Source organism: Abrus precatorius, unplaced genomic scaffold, assembly GCF_003935025.1.
Source record: "Abrus precatorius isolate BTA unplaced genomic scaffold, Abrus_2018 Scaffold7, whole genome shotgun sequence".
Classification (NCBI taxonomy): Eukaryota; Viridiplantae; Streptophyta; class Magnoliopsida; order Fabales; family Fabaceae; genus Abrus; species Abrus precatorius.
The window spans coordinates 21,044,661-21,061,129 of record NW_020874417.1 but is presented as its reverse complement, the minus strand read 5'-3'; the positions used below and the strand labels follow the sequence as shown (position 1 = coordinate 21,061,129).

At 36.2% G+C, this 16,469-nt stretch overlaps 1 protein-coding gene and 2 non-coding genes across 3 annotated transcripts; all 3 read left to right on the top strand.

The window, feature by feature from the left end:
• The first annotated feature begins 12,401 nt into the window (after nucleotides 1-12,401).
• LOC113872561 (60S ribosomal protein L18-3) lies at nucleotides 12,402-15,017 on the top strand. The gene is made up of 5 exons (XM_027510199.1): nucleotides 12,402-12,493; nucleotides 12,584-12,673; nucleotides 13,445-13,573; nucleotides 13,674-13,856; nucleotides 14,648-15,017. Exons 1-5 carry the CDS (start codon nucleotides 12,491-12,493, stop codon nucleotides 14,804-14,806), a joined length of 564 nt encoding a protein of 187 aa, XP_027366000.1. The 5' UTR covers nucleotides 12,402-12,490; the 3' UTR covers nucleotides 14,807-15,017.
• On the top strand, nucleotides 12,719-12,818 carry LOC113873969. The gene has a single exon (XR_003506033.1). It is a non-coding gene; the product is annotated as a small nucleolar RNA snoR69Y (small nucleolar RNA).
• Nucleotides 13,145-13,228, top strand: LOC113873970. Its single transcript, XR_003506034.1, has one exon. It is a non-coding gene; the product is annotated as a small nucleolar RNA snoR53Y (small nucleolar RNA).
• Nucleotides 15,018-16,469: the final 1,452 nt, after the last annotated feature.

Below are 16,469 nucleotides of genomic sequence, written 5' to 3'. Positions count from 1 at the left end.
TGTAGCGAGATTCTGTAGAAACCAGAATGCAGATTTGTCTGAGTTTTTCGTTGTAGCGACAGAGGGCGTCGCTGCAGCGAGAATGTCGCGATCAGAAGGGTATTTAAAGGGTTAGGGTTCGAGGAGAGGGTTATTTTCACAATTTCCCTCTCTCTCCTTTACGATTCTCTCTACCCAAATCCATTCCAACCGATTAAAAGCCCTCCAAGGACGTTTGGGAGCTTGATTGAAGGTTAGAAATATGTTTGGAGTCTTTGGAGGTAAGTTTTATGGTTAGGGTTTCGATTTTCGTCCCTCTCCTTCATTTTCTGAAGTTCCCCCTAAGTTTCCTCTGGATTTTTGTGTGCTTTAGGGACGAAATCCGTGTGGGGAGGTGATTCCATCAACGTTTCGTGTCGAGCCTTCGTTTTGAGGTAAAAGGAGAACTTTACTCTAGTTAGCTCTGTTTGGAATAAGTTTATTTGAATGAATATGGCAATGTGATAGAAATAGGAGATGAGGTTATGTATCTTGATGGACTGTACGAGTTGGGTTGAGTTCGGAGGTGTCCGACCTCCGGCACATTGTGTGAATTGTGTAATAAGTTGAATGTGGTAGGCATTGTGTGAGAAACCCATGTTGCATGTGATAGAAATGAGAATATGAATAATGTTGAGTAAAATGTGATTGTACATTTGTGTTGGCATGCTATGGGTGAATGATTGAATAACTTGAATGGTTGAAAATGAGTGTAATGGTATGTTTGGATGTGACTGCGACGTGTTTGAATGTGGAAACTATGAATGGTTCAGAGATACACTAGGGTGTGGAAGATGGGGGCAGTAGTAATACCTTGGGGAAGAGAGGGTGGTGGTGACACCAACAGTGGGCGTGGGTGCACCACAGGCCACACACTCTCCTCCTAAGTCGGCCTCTGACTAACACCTTTGCCTAGGGGCTCAATACTGCACATGTTATATCCGTGGAGCAGGAGCTATTCGAGCGACCATCCATATTATAACTGAGTAAGTCCCTGAGGTCGACGGCATCAGGAATCTGTGATCACAGTGCCACAGTGAAAGTGGCTACGTGCAGTGAGCACACGTGTGTTTGTGTAAATGTGTGGATTTGTAATTAGTGTAGTGAGCGAACCTATAGTGATTGAGAATTTGGATGTATGATGGTCGTTGACGTATGCTCCTAATATGATTAGAATTTATGTATAATGAGTCAGGTGAGTCTAATGCTTGTCGGTGTGTTTATACTAGTGTAAAGGACTCACCCTTACGTTTATTTTTCAGGTAACCAAGACGATCAGCACCGGAACCCCTGAAGGAAGGAAGGAAGGATGAAACTGTTATAGGACTTAGAAATTTATTTTTAAAATATGATGTATATTTAAGTCCTGTAGCGAGTACTGATGCAAATTGTACTTTAATTTCATATTTAAAACATTTTATGAAATTGTGCTTGAACAATTATCTGAATGGGAAATTTTTACTACTCTGAATTTTGCTAAAACTTATTTAGTCAGAAATTTGAAATTAAGGTGTTACAATTTGGTATCAGAGTAGTTCATCCAACCGGACTGGGGTAACGGGCTGAAGCGTCCAAGATAAGTGTTGATTGTTTTGTTTACCTGAATTATAAATGTTATAATTGATCTGATGTATTGGAATATTGTTTGCTGATTGTGATTAGCTTAGATAAAGCATGGCTAGTAGAGGTAGAGGTAGAGGTAGAGATAGGGGAGCTAGAAGCATTGAGGATCCTATGGAGCACATAGCTTAAATGCTAGAGGCCTTGGTGCACAATGAAAGATGAGAACCAGCGGAGTATAGAGGTTATCTGCCTTCACTAGGCATGATTCTCTAAAGTTTAAGGGAGGATTTAACCCTGAGGGAGCCCAAAGATGGGTGGCTGATGTGGAGAAAGTTTTTAATGCCATGGGATGCCATGAGGAGCATAAAGTCCCCTATGCTACCTACTTGCTGTGTGGAGAGGCTGAAGATTAGTGGAGGTTTGCTGGCCAGACCTTATCCCAAGAAGATGGCTATGTACACTGGGAAGCTTTCAAGACCGTCTTCTTAGGGAACTACTTTCCCCAGGATTTAAAGAAGCAGAAAGCTAGGGAATTCCTTGAGCTGAGGCAAGAGAGTATGATCGTGGGGGAGTATGCTGCAAAATTTCAAGAGTTAATGAAGTACTGGCCCCACTACCAGCATGGGAATGAAGAGGAAGACCTATGTTCCCTGCAAAATTCCAGCTGACGGATTTACCCACTTTGGTGAGTAAGAGTAGAATTTTTTAGGCCAACTCAAAAGGCCAGATCGTGGACACTAGAGGGAGTGGTCCAATGAGGCATGATAGAAGACCCCCTAGATTTTCGAAGGGACCATATTTAGGCTCAAGCAAGTCTCACTTTAGAGGAAGTTCATCCCATGAGAAGAGTAGCAATGGGAGCAGTTCTGGTACTAGCTCTTTCAGAGGGCCGATTAAATGTTTCCGGTGTGGAGGGCCACATATGCTGTGGGATTGTCCACATCCAAGAACAAACTGCGGGAATTGTGGGAAGTTGGGGCACACTGCCAATGTGTGCTGGTCTCCAAAGAAGGGCGGCATTACGAGTTCAGCCCAGAGACCTGAATCCAGAGGGAGCACTGGGCCGAAACTAAGCATACCTGGAAGAGTTTTCGCTATGAGTGGAGCGGAGGCATCACAGTCAGAAGAGTTGATTTGAGGTAAATGCACTATTAAGGGTCGGTTGTTGGATGTGTTGTTTGACTCGGGTGCTACGCACTCCTTTATTTTTGTGGATTGTGTGAAGAGTCTAAATTTGTATGTGACTGAATTGTCGTGTAACGTCATAGTAACTACCCCTACGGGTAAACTGGTTGTGACGTCGTGGGTGTGCTTGGGATGTGCAATCATGGTGCATGGTAGGGAGTTTGAGGTAGATTTGATTTGTTTGCCTCTTTCTCAGCTAGACGTAATCTTGGGGATGGATTAGCTAGCCGCCAACCATGTGTTATTGGATTGTAGGATAAGACGTTGATCTTCGGTGCATCAATGTTAGAAGTTTCGAGACTTTTGAGTCGAGGGGCGTGAGAGAATGCAGCGGAAACTAAGGCCTTCATGGTCATGTTTTCAATGGAGGCCGAGAGTGCGGTGGAACCGGAGTGTATACCGGTAGTGAGAGAATTCTTGGAAGTGTTTCCAGGGAATGTTTCTGAGTTACCGCCCGAAAGAGAGATAGAATTTACTATTGATCTCATTCCAGGAGCAAATCCGATTTCTGTGGCACCTTATATAATGTCACAGGTGGAGCTGGCAGAGGTTAAGAAGCAAGTGGAAGATTTGCTGCAGAAGCAGTTTATGAAACCAAGCGTATCACCATAGGGAGCGCCAGTACTATTAGTGAAGAAGAAAGATGGAAGTATGAGGATGTGTGTAGATTACCGGCAGTTCAACAAGGTCACAATTAAGAACAAGTACCCATTACCAAGAATTGACGATTTGATGGACTAGCTGAAGGAAGCTGCGATGTTCTCAAAGATTGATTTGAGGTCGGAGGACCATCAGATCACGGTGAAAGAGGATGATGTCCCTAAGACGGCATTTAGGACACGGTATGGTCACTATGAGTATTTGGTAATGTCGATTGGAGTGACCAATGCGCCTACGGTGTTCATGGACTACATGAACATAATTTTTCATGAGTTTTTGGATAAATTTGTGGTGGTGTTCATCGACGACATCCTAATTTATTCAAAAACTCAAGAGGAGCATGTCGAGCACTTAAGAATTATTTTGCGAATTCTGAAGGAGAGACAGTTGTACGTAAAATTTTCTAAGTGTGAATTCTAGCTGACAGAGATTCAGTTTCTGAGACATGTAGTGTCAAAGGAAGGAATCAAAGTAGACCCTACAAAGGTAGAAGCGGTAGTCGATTGGCCGAGGCCGACAAATGTGACTGAGGTCCGTAGTTTTCTGGGATTGGCAGGCTATTACAGAAAGTTCATTGAAGGGTTTTCCAAGATAGCTCTGCCCCTAACAAAGCTGACCCGCAAAGGAAAGAAGTTTAAATGGACCAAGGGGTGTGAGGCTAGTTTCTTGGAATTGAAAATAAGGTTGACTTCAGCATCAGTGTTGGCTCTACCCGACCTAGAGCGGAAGTTTGATGTGTACTGTGACGCATCCGGACATGGGCTTGGGTGTGTTTTGATGCAAGATGGGCGAGTGGTTGCTTATGTCTCAAGACAGTTATGCCCACACGAAGTTAACTACCTGACTCACGACTTGGAGCTAGCTGCAGTTGTTTTCGCCCCTTAAGGTGTGGAGGCATTATCTCTACGGGGCAATATTTGAGGTGTTCAGTGATCACAAGAGTCGAAAGTATCTGTTTGATCAGAGAGAACTGAACATGAGGCAGAGGAGGTGGATGGAATTCCTCAAGGATTACGACGTCGTTTTATCTTACCATCCTGGCATGGCAAACATGATAGCCGATGCTTTGAGCATAAAATCATTACATGTGGCTGCAATGATGGTGAAAGAGATGGAGCTAATTGAGGAGTTTTGAGACATGAATTTGGCCACGAAAGTGAGGCCGGGGAGTCTATATCTTGGGACGACAAAGATTCATAATGATCTCCTAGTGTACGTCCGAGATGCTCAGTAGGGAGATACTTTCCTGCAAGACGTGATGAGGCAAAAGGGTGAATATAAGAACTTAGAGTTCCACTATGACGAGAACGAAGTGATTAAGTTTCAGAACCGAGTATGTATTCCCCAAGTAGACGAACTGAAGCGAGTAATACTTGAGGAGACACATAAGAGTAGAATGAAGAGTTTTTTGTGGAATGAAATGAAGAGAGATGTGGCCGAATACGTAGCTAGATGTTTAACTTGCCAGAAAGTGAAGGTAGAACACCAGCGTCCACCTGGATTGATGCAACCATTGGAAATCCCTGAATGGAAATGAGACAACATTTCTATGGACTTTGTTTATGGGTTGTCGAGAACTAGAAACAACCATGATGCCATTTGGGTGGTAATGGACCGATTGACCTAGGCCACACACTTCCTCCCGATCAATATGAAGTACAAATTGGAACGACTTGTAGAATTGTACGTGAGGGAGATAGTCAGACTGCATGGAGTGCTGACTAGTGTAGTGTCGGATAGAGACCTGAGGTTTACCTTGAGATTTTGGGAGAGCTTACAGAGGGCGTTAGGCACTAAGTTGAAGCTCAGTTTGGTATATCATCCGCAAACTGACGGCCAAATTGAGCGAACCATTCAATCTCTAGAGGATTTGCTAAGAGCTTGCGTACTTGAACAGCAAGGGACTTGGCAGGAATGCTTGCCATTGGTGGAGTTCACGTATAACAACAGTTATCACGCCAGTATTGGGATGGCACCGTTTGAGGCTTTGTATGAGCAAAGGTGTAAAACTCCATTATTTTGGTATGAGAACGGAGAGGCTACTCTATGTGCACCAGATATGATCCAGAAACAGAATGAGCAGATCAAAATGATCAAAGAGAAAATAAAGGCTGCACAGGATAGGCAAAAGAGCTACGGTAAGAGGAGGAAACCCTTGGAGTTCCAAGTGGGTGACCACGTGTTTTTGAAGGTCTTGCCTATGACGGGAGTTGGGAGAGCTCTGAAATCTCGGAAGTTATCTCCTAAATTCATCGAGTCGTTTGAAGTGCTGAGTAGGATCGGTCCAGCTGCATACTAGATAGCATTGCCCCCGAATCTCTCGAACCTATATTCGGTGTTTCACGTGTCACAACTCAGGCAATATGTGTCAGATCCCTCGCACGTAATCGATCTCGACCCAGTTCAACTACGGGAGGACTTATCATACGAAGTATATCCGGTAAGGATTGCAGACCGTCGTATTAAACAGCTAAGGGGCAAGGAGATCTCATTAGTGAAGTTGATATGGAGCTCAAGTGACGAAGGAGACGCCACATGGGAGACGGAGAGCCAAATGAGAGAGTTATGTCCACACTTGTTTATGTAGTTTAATTGAATTTCAGGGACAAAATTCCCTGAAGGAGGGAAGAGTTATAACGCCCCGAATTTTGTAATATGATTTAATGGTATGTAAATATAGGTGGATATGTGTTTTGCCACGTGTTGGTGTATTGATTGACTTAATGGTGATATGAGTATACGTTAGTTGATGGGAATGTGTGTGTGAATACAGATACATGTGAATGTATGTATAGGTATGTGTGATTGGAATTTGGACTGAAAGAAATAGGCTAAGTCCTGGTGCAGGGCATTCTTACTGTAGCGAGATAATTCTTGTTGTAGCGAAAGGTCTTTAGGAGGAAGGCATGCGACTGTCGCCTTCTCGCTGTAGCGAGAGACGTCTCGCTGTAGCAATAGAGCGACAATTTAGGGTGCATTTCTGGGTGTAATCTCGCTGTAGCGAGAGGGTCTCGCTGCAGCGAGATTCTGTAGAAATCAGAATGCAAATTTGTCTGAGTTTTTTGTTGTAGCGACAGAGGGCGTCGCTGCAGCGAGAGGTGTCTCGCTGCAGTGAGGGGAGTCGCTGTAGCAAGAGTGTCGCGATCAGAGGGATATTTGAAGGGTTAGGGTTCGAGGAGAGGGTTATTTTCACAATTTCCCTCTTTCTCCTTTACGATTCTCTCTACCCAAACCCATTCCTACCGATTAAAAGCCCTCCAAGGATATTTGGGAGCTTGATTGAAGGTTAGAAATACGTTGGAGTCTTTGGAGCTAAGTTCTATGGTTAGGGTTTCGGTTTTCGTTCCTCTCCTTCATTTTCTGAAGTTCCCCCTAAGTTTCCTTAGGATTTTTGTGTGCTTTAGGGATGAAATCCGTGTGGGGAGGCGATTTCATCAACATTTCATGTCGGGCCTTCGTTTTGAGGTAAGGGGAGGACTTTGCTCTAGTTAGCTATGTTCGAAATAAGTTTATTTGAATGAATATGGTAATGTGATAGAAATAAGAGATGAGGTTATGTATCTTGATGGACTGTACGAGTTGGGTTGAGTTCGGAGGTGTCCGACCTCCGGCACATTGTGTGAATTGTGTGATAAGTTGAATGTGGTAGGCATTGTGTGAGAAACCCATGTTGCATGTGATAGAAATGAGAATATGAATAATGTTGAGTAAAATGTGATTGTACATTTGTGTTGGCATGCTATAGATAAATGATTGAATAACTTGAATGGTTGAAAATGAGTGTGATGGTATGTTTGGATGTGACTGCGACGTGTTTGAATGTGAAAACTATGAATGGTTCAGAGATACACTAGTGTATGGAAGATGGGGGCGATAGTAATACCTTGGGGAAGAGAGGGTGATGGTGACACCAACAGTGAGCGTGGGTGCACCATAGGCCACACACTCTCCTCCTGACTCGGCCTCTGACTAACACCTTTTCTTGGGGGCTAAATACCGCACATGTTGTATCCATGGAGCGGGAGCTATTCGGGTGACCATCCATAGTATAACTGAGTAAGTCCCTAAGGTCGAGGGCATCAGGAATCTGTGATCACAGTACTACAGTGAGAGTGGCTACGTGCAGTGAGCACATGTGTGTTTGTGTAAATGTGTGGATTTGTAATTGGTGCAGTGAGTGCACCTATGGTGATTAAGAATTTGGATGCATGATGGTCGTTGACATATGCTCCTAATATGATTAGAATTTATGTATAATGAGTCAGGTGAGTCTAATGCTTGTCGGTGTGTTTATACTAGTGTAAAGAACTCATCTTTACGTTTATTTTTCAAGTAACCAAGACAATCAGCACCGAAACCCCTGAAGGAAGAAAGGAAGGATGAAACTGCTATAAGACTTAGAAATTTATTTTTAAAATATAATGTATATTTAAATCCTGTAGCGAGTAATGATGCAAATTGTACTTTAATTTCTTATTTGAAAGATTTTATGAAATTGTGCTTGTACAATTATCTGAATGGGAAATTTTTACTACTCCGAATTTTGCTAAAACTTATTTAGTCAGAAATTTGAAATTAAGGTGTTACATGACTAGCCTGATTTTGGCATTTTTGGACAGGCCTATTATACACAACCTTTTTTTTTGTAATTTAGTCTCTATAGGTAAAAAATTGTATTTTAGTCCTTAAATAGAAATTTATTTTCAATTTGTCCCAATCATTATAGTGATATTATTATATTAGTGTCAAGTGACATTTTTTTTCATAATCTTCATAAGTGTATTCCAAATTTTCATCATCTTCCGAAAAGTATTTTAAATTCCTCAAATAAGTCTCCTATTTTGCTTCATATTTTGATTTGTTTATGCATGAACATCACATATATTATTTTTATTTCCAATATCACTAGTTGTATGCTCCATCATATTTTATCATAATCATCATCTATTCTCCTATCATACTTGTCTTAATTTAGTCTTTATAGGCATCATATTCTGCTTTATTTGTTTACGTCCAATTTCATGTCTTAATTCATCTTTACATGAATATCATGTCTATCATTTTCATCTTCCATATCACTATTTGTATGCTCCATCATATACATTTGTAAAAAAATAAAAATCACTCTTTAAATCATTACTATCATCATTATTTGTGTGTATTTCTATAACCATATATTGATTATCTTAAAAAATAAACATTTGGATAAGGATGATACAATAAGGGATAAGGATTATTATGAAAATACGATGAAGAAGACAAGTATTGATATTTAAGATGAAAATACTAGAGGTGTTGCCCATATAAAGACAAATTAAGAAATAAAGTCTTTTTAGGCCACATGTTTGAAATAAAGTGACGCTAACTTATAAAGTTCAAAATCATGAATTGAAAATGTATGAAACGAAATATGAAGTTTCTTTAGACTATGTTTGGTTGTCGTCATGTTTAAGAGGAGAGGAGGGGAGAGAGAAGGGGAAGGGAAGAGTTAGTGGAGTTTACCCCTTGTTTGAAAGTTAATTAATTAGAAGGGAAAACATTAAATGGTTTTTTCTGAACCCTCTACAACACTTCTAATGTTGGTCTTTTGAGTTTTCTACCCATTTCGTAGGTTTTTCTCTCTCCCACTCTCTTCTCTCTCGTGCTCTTTCACGCTTAAGATTTTATTTTTTTAATTATTAATTTTTAAAGTGAGAATTTTCTTTGAAAGTTTATAAAAAATAAAAAAAATATTAATTTTTAGAGAGAGAAAAATATTTAATTTTTAGTATTTTTTTGAAAATATAAATAAAAAATATAAATTACATGATTAAACTCTCGTCACATTCCCTTTCAATATTAAACATCCAATCAAGAGGAGAATTTAATCTTCCTTCCTCCTTCAAACCATTTTCTTTCCTCCTCCTCCAAACATTCAAAATAAACTTTAAGAATTTGGAATAGTCCTTTGAACATGATAAAAAATGTTATTTGATACTATTATAAAAATGTTACTTGAATGATAGAAATGAAATTGAAAATAAATTTTCATACAGAGATTGATATGAAAAAAAAAAATACCTATAAAAACTAAATTATAAAAAGTTATCTTGTAGAAACTAAAAAACAATTTAAATATATCACTTTAAATTGTCATTTGCCACATAAAAGAAAGAACTAACAATGTTATGATATATCGAAATGACATTAACAAAAGTGAAAATAAACTTTTGAATTCAAATTAATACACAAATTTTTTATTTATAAAAATAAATTAAAAAATGTGTCAGACTAAAATATCATTTATCGTTTATTTATAATTAAGTTCCTAATTGCTGATTCAACATGCACTATTTCATGATAAAGATGGGGCATGATTCATGCAAAATTTTTGGTTGCTTAGGATGGAAAATTATTTTCTACAGTAACTGCAAGCTATAGTAAAATTTTACAGAGACACAGTTACTTAAAAGAATTACTTTTCACTTAAACAAAAATACAAAAAACAACTATCCGCCCCCTTCATTTACATTTCTTGCAAAGGATCCATGTTCCCTTGGGATATGCTTCTAGAATTGTTGCATATTTAGAAACGGGTAAACCCCACTTGAGCCCCTGAAATATATAACTTGTCTATAGTTAGTCCCTTAAATTTTAAATTTTAGCCCCTAAGATTAACAATTATTAATCACATTAGTCCTTACCATAAAGAGACGTTAAAATTGAGTAATAAAATAATAATTTATTACATTAAGTGACACACGACAGTAACACAAAACGATGTCATTTTAGCATCTTCCAAAAATAGATCATTTTCATCCTGAATTTTAACATTTATGGACAATAAGGTCCTTCCTCATCTTTTACTTCTCCTTCTTCCCTTAGCGACTGGTGCAATAGATTGTCAGGTGTAGGAACAATAAAACTAGCATTTCCATCAACATGTTTAAGAAAAACTACAATAATCTATTCCTTGTTAGCCTAAAAGATGTTTTGAACTCTAGAGAAATCATTGTAAGGGGTTATGAGGGTTTCATAATTGACAACTTTTGCAAGAACCCACTGTTGTTAATGTCCTACATATGAGACCTCTTCACTAAATCAATAACAATTGGTTGTCCACTCACATATTTAAGGTTTGGATCTGGCGGTTCAAGTGAAAAAACTCAAGATGAAGGAGTACTATGAACATCATATCAATGGTCAGAAGAAGGAAGAAGATTCCATAAAAGAAGAAGTAAAAGACGAGAAAGGACCTTATTGTCCAAAAATGTTAAAAATTCAAAGACAGAAATGATATATTTTTTGAAGATTTTAAAATGACATTGTTTTGTACCACTACCACGTGTTACTTAACATAACAAATCATCATTTTGTTACTCAATTTTAACATTTTTTGAAGGTAGGGATTAATGTGATTGACAATTGTTAATTTTAAGGACTAAAATTTAAAATTCAAAATGTAAGGGATTATTTTGACTTACGCTGCATATTTCAGGGACTAAAGTAAAGGTTTACTCATTTAGAAACTATCCAATGAAGCCTTGAGGAAACTTGGAAAGCAGGCTTTTTGGAAGGTTCAGTTGGAATTCACGGATTCTTCAGAAAGCTTTCAAAAGATACTTGGAAGTGATAATGGTTTCGAGCCACTTTCTATCTTTAACAAAGACAAGTATAGTTATCAATAAAATTTTCAACAACTTGTAAATTGAAATATTATATAAATTTTGTATCATATATTATATTTTAATTGAATTCAAATATGAATTTAATATATTGACATATAATCATTTATTATTATAAATTGTCTTATAAAGGGTTTTTTTTAGTCAAAATAGGGTAGAAACAAAAAAATTACTAAAATAGAGTATTTACGAAACATTTTCTCTATATAAAGTTTTTTCTGTCACGTCATTGCAAGTGTCGATACTCTTTTTTATTATTAAAAAAAATAAATTTAATGATTATTGGATTGAAAGATAACAACACAGGTATTAAATGTTCCTAATATATTTTGCATTGTATCTTATTTTAGATATGAATTCTAAATGAAGGATATGGAACTCTTAAAAATTTGGACCTAAGGGTAACTTGCATGAAATAAGATGCTCAAATAGGTTGTTTTAGAAAAGATAATAAAAGACTTGAACTTCAAAATACATAATTTGACACCGTCTAGATTGGTTTATCAGTTATTACCTCTTTCCTGTGAAAGAAGTACAATATTCATACTCAACAAAACTTGTTAAAAAAATAACATTTTTTTCTTGGTAATGATAAGGTAGTTCTAGAACAAGGAATAAAAGTACCACTACCCAATTGGCCAAAAGACTAAAAAAAGAGAGAGATACAACATGATGTATTAAAAATTATATTTGAAAATCTTTAATACCTCTACTGTTATCTTTCAATCTAATAATTATTAACTTTATTTTTTTATAATAATAAAAAAGTGTTAGCTTTACATAGCTAGCATTGGCTATATAAAGATTGACATTCTTATTTTATTATTTAAAAATAAATGTTAGTCTTGTAAAGTCCAAAACTTGCATGAAACTTATAAAAACGTGACAAAAAAATTTGAAACAGAACAAATGTTTAACGAGTACTTTATTTCGGTAATTTTTTAATTTTTACTTTATTTTGACAAAAAAAACTCTCTTATGAACAAGAATTTAACTTTTGTGATAATCAATATAAATCATTTATTTTAATTAGTTGATATTGTAAGATTTTTTACATTCATAACCCAAAATCAAACTCTTAATATATAATTCTAAAAGTATGTAAATGTTTTTTAGTGGATAGCATATAGTATTTTTCGTACACAATTTCTCACGTGAAAAAGTTTTTGGGTATCTTAAGTCCATGGATTTAAAATAGGGCCGAATCGTTTCCCTTGCTTCCGAACTAAACCCGGCCCATATGCTGAGCCCAGATCAGGAGGACGAAATATCAAAGCAAAAGGAGTAAAAAACCCTAGCATTCTTATAGAGGGCAGTGGCATATCATATCTCAGGTGCAGCAGTGGCATATCATATCTCAGGTGCAGCAGTGGCAGCGTCGTCCGAGACCAGAAGCAGCAATGGTTCTTTCTTTCTCTTACACTTCTTCTTCTACTTCTATAGGAGAAAGCTTCTCCTGTTTCTTACGAATTGTCATTTGAATTCACACACAGGGAATCGATCTCAAAGCCGGAGGTAAGAGCAAAAAGACGAAGAGAACAGCACCAAAGTCCAATGATATCTATCTCAAACTCTTGGTCAAGGTCCGTTTCACGTTACTTCAATTGCGCCTTTTTCATTGTTTATTTTTTGTGGTCGATGATGATAAATGTGATCCCAGCTCATTATGAGGCCTTCACCATTGCAAGGTCTGGGAATAGATTTTTCCACATTTGTCTGAGCCGCTTGCTTTCATTGTTAACGAAGTCGTTTACTTTTTGTTTTAATTTTCGATTATCTGAGGTGTGTAATGATATTAAAACAAATTAAGTGCGTTTTATTTAACTTTTCTTTTTTCTTTTTTTTTTAGTGAAACTGCAATTCTTCTTTGTTGTATGCTTTGTTACTATTACGTTAGTGCAGATCCGCTGTAACCTACGAGATTAATTGATTCAATGTTAAGTACTTGAAAACTGTGGTTCATTTATTGAATTTTAACGTCGTTATTTTAAACTCAAAATTTGTTTGAGTGATATGTAGTTTTAATGACAATTTTGTGTTTAATAGGAGAAAAAGTTCCCAATGATGCCTTTTTAAAACCATGCTAATGCTGATAAAAGATGATTGATTTTTTCAGTTTATTATATACTGAGGGAACTATTTCTCTATTTCATCGTTAGTTCGTTACTTCACATTTTGATGTACAAGTTTACTCATTTTCGTGGAGATACCTTCCATTTGTTTCAGAAGTATTGGTTCTCAAATATTTCTTTTTTCTCATTTGTCTTGCGTTAATACTTATTTGAATGTATGTTTATGTAATTTATTTCTCTGTTTATGCTTTGAGTTATTCTGATTAATTTTTACGTGATCAGCTTTATCGCTTCCTTGTTCGGAGAACTGGCAGCAATTTCAATGCTGTAATTCTCAAGCGGTTGTTCATGAGCAAGGTTAACAAGCCTCCACTATCTTTGTCAAGGTTGATTAAGTATATGAAGGGAAAGGTTTGTCTTATTTTTCTTATTTTGTATATTTTCACAGTAACTTTTGTAGTTTGATTTATTACCATTTCCATGGGTTTAATTTTTAATTTTACCTGTGTAGGAAGATAAGATTGCTGTGGTGGTGGGGACTATAACTGATGATATTCGTGCTTATGAAGTTCCATCCTTAAAAGTAACCGCACTCAGGTTTACTGAGACTGCACGTGCAAGAATAGAAAAGGCAGGTGGTGAATGCTTGACATTTGATCAGTTGGCTCTTAGGGCCCCTCTGGGACAGAACACGGTATGTGCAGATTCCACTACAGACTTCTCTCATTTTCTGAATGATTAACTCTATTGAGTTGCTGGTTTGTTGTTTAATAATTGAAGTTTAAAGTGTATTCAGCCTATCTCTGTATCATGAGTTCACAGTTTGGTCTCTCCTTTATAAACTTTCAACGTAACCCTCTTAATTTCTTTCTTTCTTATATTGTGCGGAGTGCCTCTCATTTTATCTTTTGTTTAGGTTTAATTAATTTTTGCTTATTCATTTGGCTTTTTTAAATATCACAATTTTTTCATATTATCTTTCATTTTTAAGTGACACATAGATACCATATGGGCAAAGGAAAATTTTACATGGACTAGACTAAACATTTTTTTTTTAAATTGCAGGACCAAATGGGAAACTAGACTAGTGATATTTAGAAAACCAATAACATTTAAGCCTAGAATTTGTTCTGTCATTGATAACTCAACATGCTTTTGATTGAAGCTTTTAGATTATGGAACCTGTTGTCTCTCTAGCCCCTAGCTAAGGAACTGCCACCATCTTATTGCAGTAATTTAGTTCAAACATTCAATTACTGGATCTATGGAATCTGTGCTTAATATTAATCAATTTTGACCAGTTGTACTTTGGATTCTTTGTGCTAGCTGAAAGATTTCTAGTCTGTCTGCACATATTTTGTTTGGTTAGCTGTATGTGATTTGTGTAAATATTGTGGATTTGTGTGTATTTTAATAGAAAGAACGTGGATATACTGAGGTTATAGGTTTTCTGGATGTGGTTATTTAAAAGTTTTTTGGATGCAGGTTCTTCTTAGAGGCCCAAAGAATGCACGTGAAGCTGTGAAGCACTTTGGTCCTGCTCCTGGTGTGCCTCATAGCCACACCAAGCCTTATGTTCGTTCCAAGGGAAGGAAGTTTGAGAGGGCTAGAGGAAAGAGGAACAGCCGAGGATTTAGGGTTTGATGAGATAGTATCCTTTTCTCTGCTGTTATTATTAATTAGACGGTGAAGGCAGTTTTCACTTTATTTCTTGTATTCTGATAATGATTTTCAGCATGAAGTTTTCATTCTTGGCTCCTTTATTATCCATTATGTTTTGTGGAACTTCAACTCAGTTTTGATGCTAGAAAACGGATAATCGTTAATTATGTGATGCATGTTTGTGCTTTTTAATGCAAAACTCTCTAATACTGAGTCACCAGTCTGATACGCGGCTCGGCCGCAGTTAAAGTGCTCATTCTTGATCTAATTTAAAAGGGTTTTGATGGGCTAAGAATAAATTTATAATAGTAAAATTTTATTGAAAAGGGTAGTTATTGCACTTTTATAATTTTAATATAATAAGTAGATATGTTCTTTTATAAAGAATTTTATTTATGGATGCTTAAAATTAACAATTTAATTTAAAATGTCTGAAAATGATGATGTACAAGGGCAATTCACGCTGCTGAATAGTCATTTTTCATTATTGCTCAACATAAATTGACTTCAGACGTGTTTGGAATTGGAATTGCGCTAATTCAAGCGTAGACATGAAATCATTGAGGGATAGACATGTTTTAGCTTTCAGACGTGATTTCAAACATTCGTATCACACTCTTAAATGGGCAAATTAATTCCATGAAAATTGACATGACATTAAGCAATACAAGCTATGAAGCTTGTAAATTTTGCTGGCGTTTTTATTTTTTTATAAGTTTTTTTTTTCAAATTGTATAAATTTAGTTTTTTTGTTCACTTAAATATTTAAACTCTTATTTTTTAAAATATTAAATTAAATTGAAATAATTAAATTATTTTAAATTTTCAAAACATTTCAATTTAAACATCAAAATTTGATAAAAATATTTTTTAAACATAAATAACACGTCTTAATTTTTCTAAAGCTTTACAGAATTTTATTAATTTTAACATTTAAATTATATAGATATAAAATAAGTTTAAAGTTAATTAAAGTTAAGTTTAATTATATTTTTAGTCTTTATAAATATAATTTTTTTTGTAATTAGTTTCTACAAATATTTTTATTAGAGAGTGATCCTTCTAATATTAGTAATTTAGAATTTGATATTTGTTCTGAAATCAATTATTTACGTGACTTTTTCTATTTTTTTAATTTAAAATTATATAATTATAAATAAATTTTTAATTATAATTTTTTATAATTACATTAAAGTCTTTTAATTTTTTTTCTTTCTTCTTGTCTGTTTTTTTCTTCTCCTCTCCTACAACTCAGATCCAGTTCTCTCCCCATCTTCAACAAGCCAGCCTTGTTGTCCGCAAACACTGTTCCCCTTCTTAAGGCCTCATCATCACAGTCCTTCATTGAATCCTTGAAGGAACCACCAAATTCAAATGAGCACCAGCCTTCAAAATCTCCCCCTTAACAAGGGGTGTCTCAAAATTGGTGGCACAGCTCACAATATTCCAAAGCCCAACAACCTCATCTAAACACTCACAACCCTCAAAGCTCAACTCTGACCCTCACATGCCATCACAAAATCATGCCTGCGGGACTCATATTATCTTGCATCCCCTCCCTGTTAGACAAATTATTCGGTAAATTTTTAAAAATAAAACATTTTAAATAATAAATTACGTATATGTCTTAAAAAAATATTTATAC

What these genes read in the sequence shown, in the direction of transcription:
- LOC113872561 (XM_027510199.1), top strand. An exon ending in ATCTCAAACTCTTGGTCAAG is followed by an intron (nt 12,674 to 13,444) that starts GTCCGTTTCACG and finishes TTACGTGATCAG; the next exon opens with CTTTATCGCTTCCTTGTTCG. An exon ending in TTAAGTATATGAAGGGAAAG is followed by an intron (nt 13,574 to 13,673) that starts GTTTGTCTTATT and finishes TTACCTGTGTAG; the next exon opens with GAAGATAAGATTGCTGTGGT.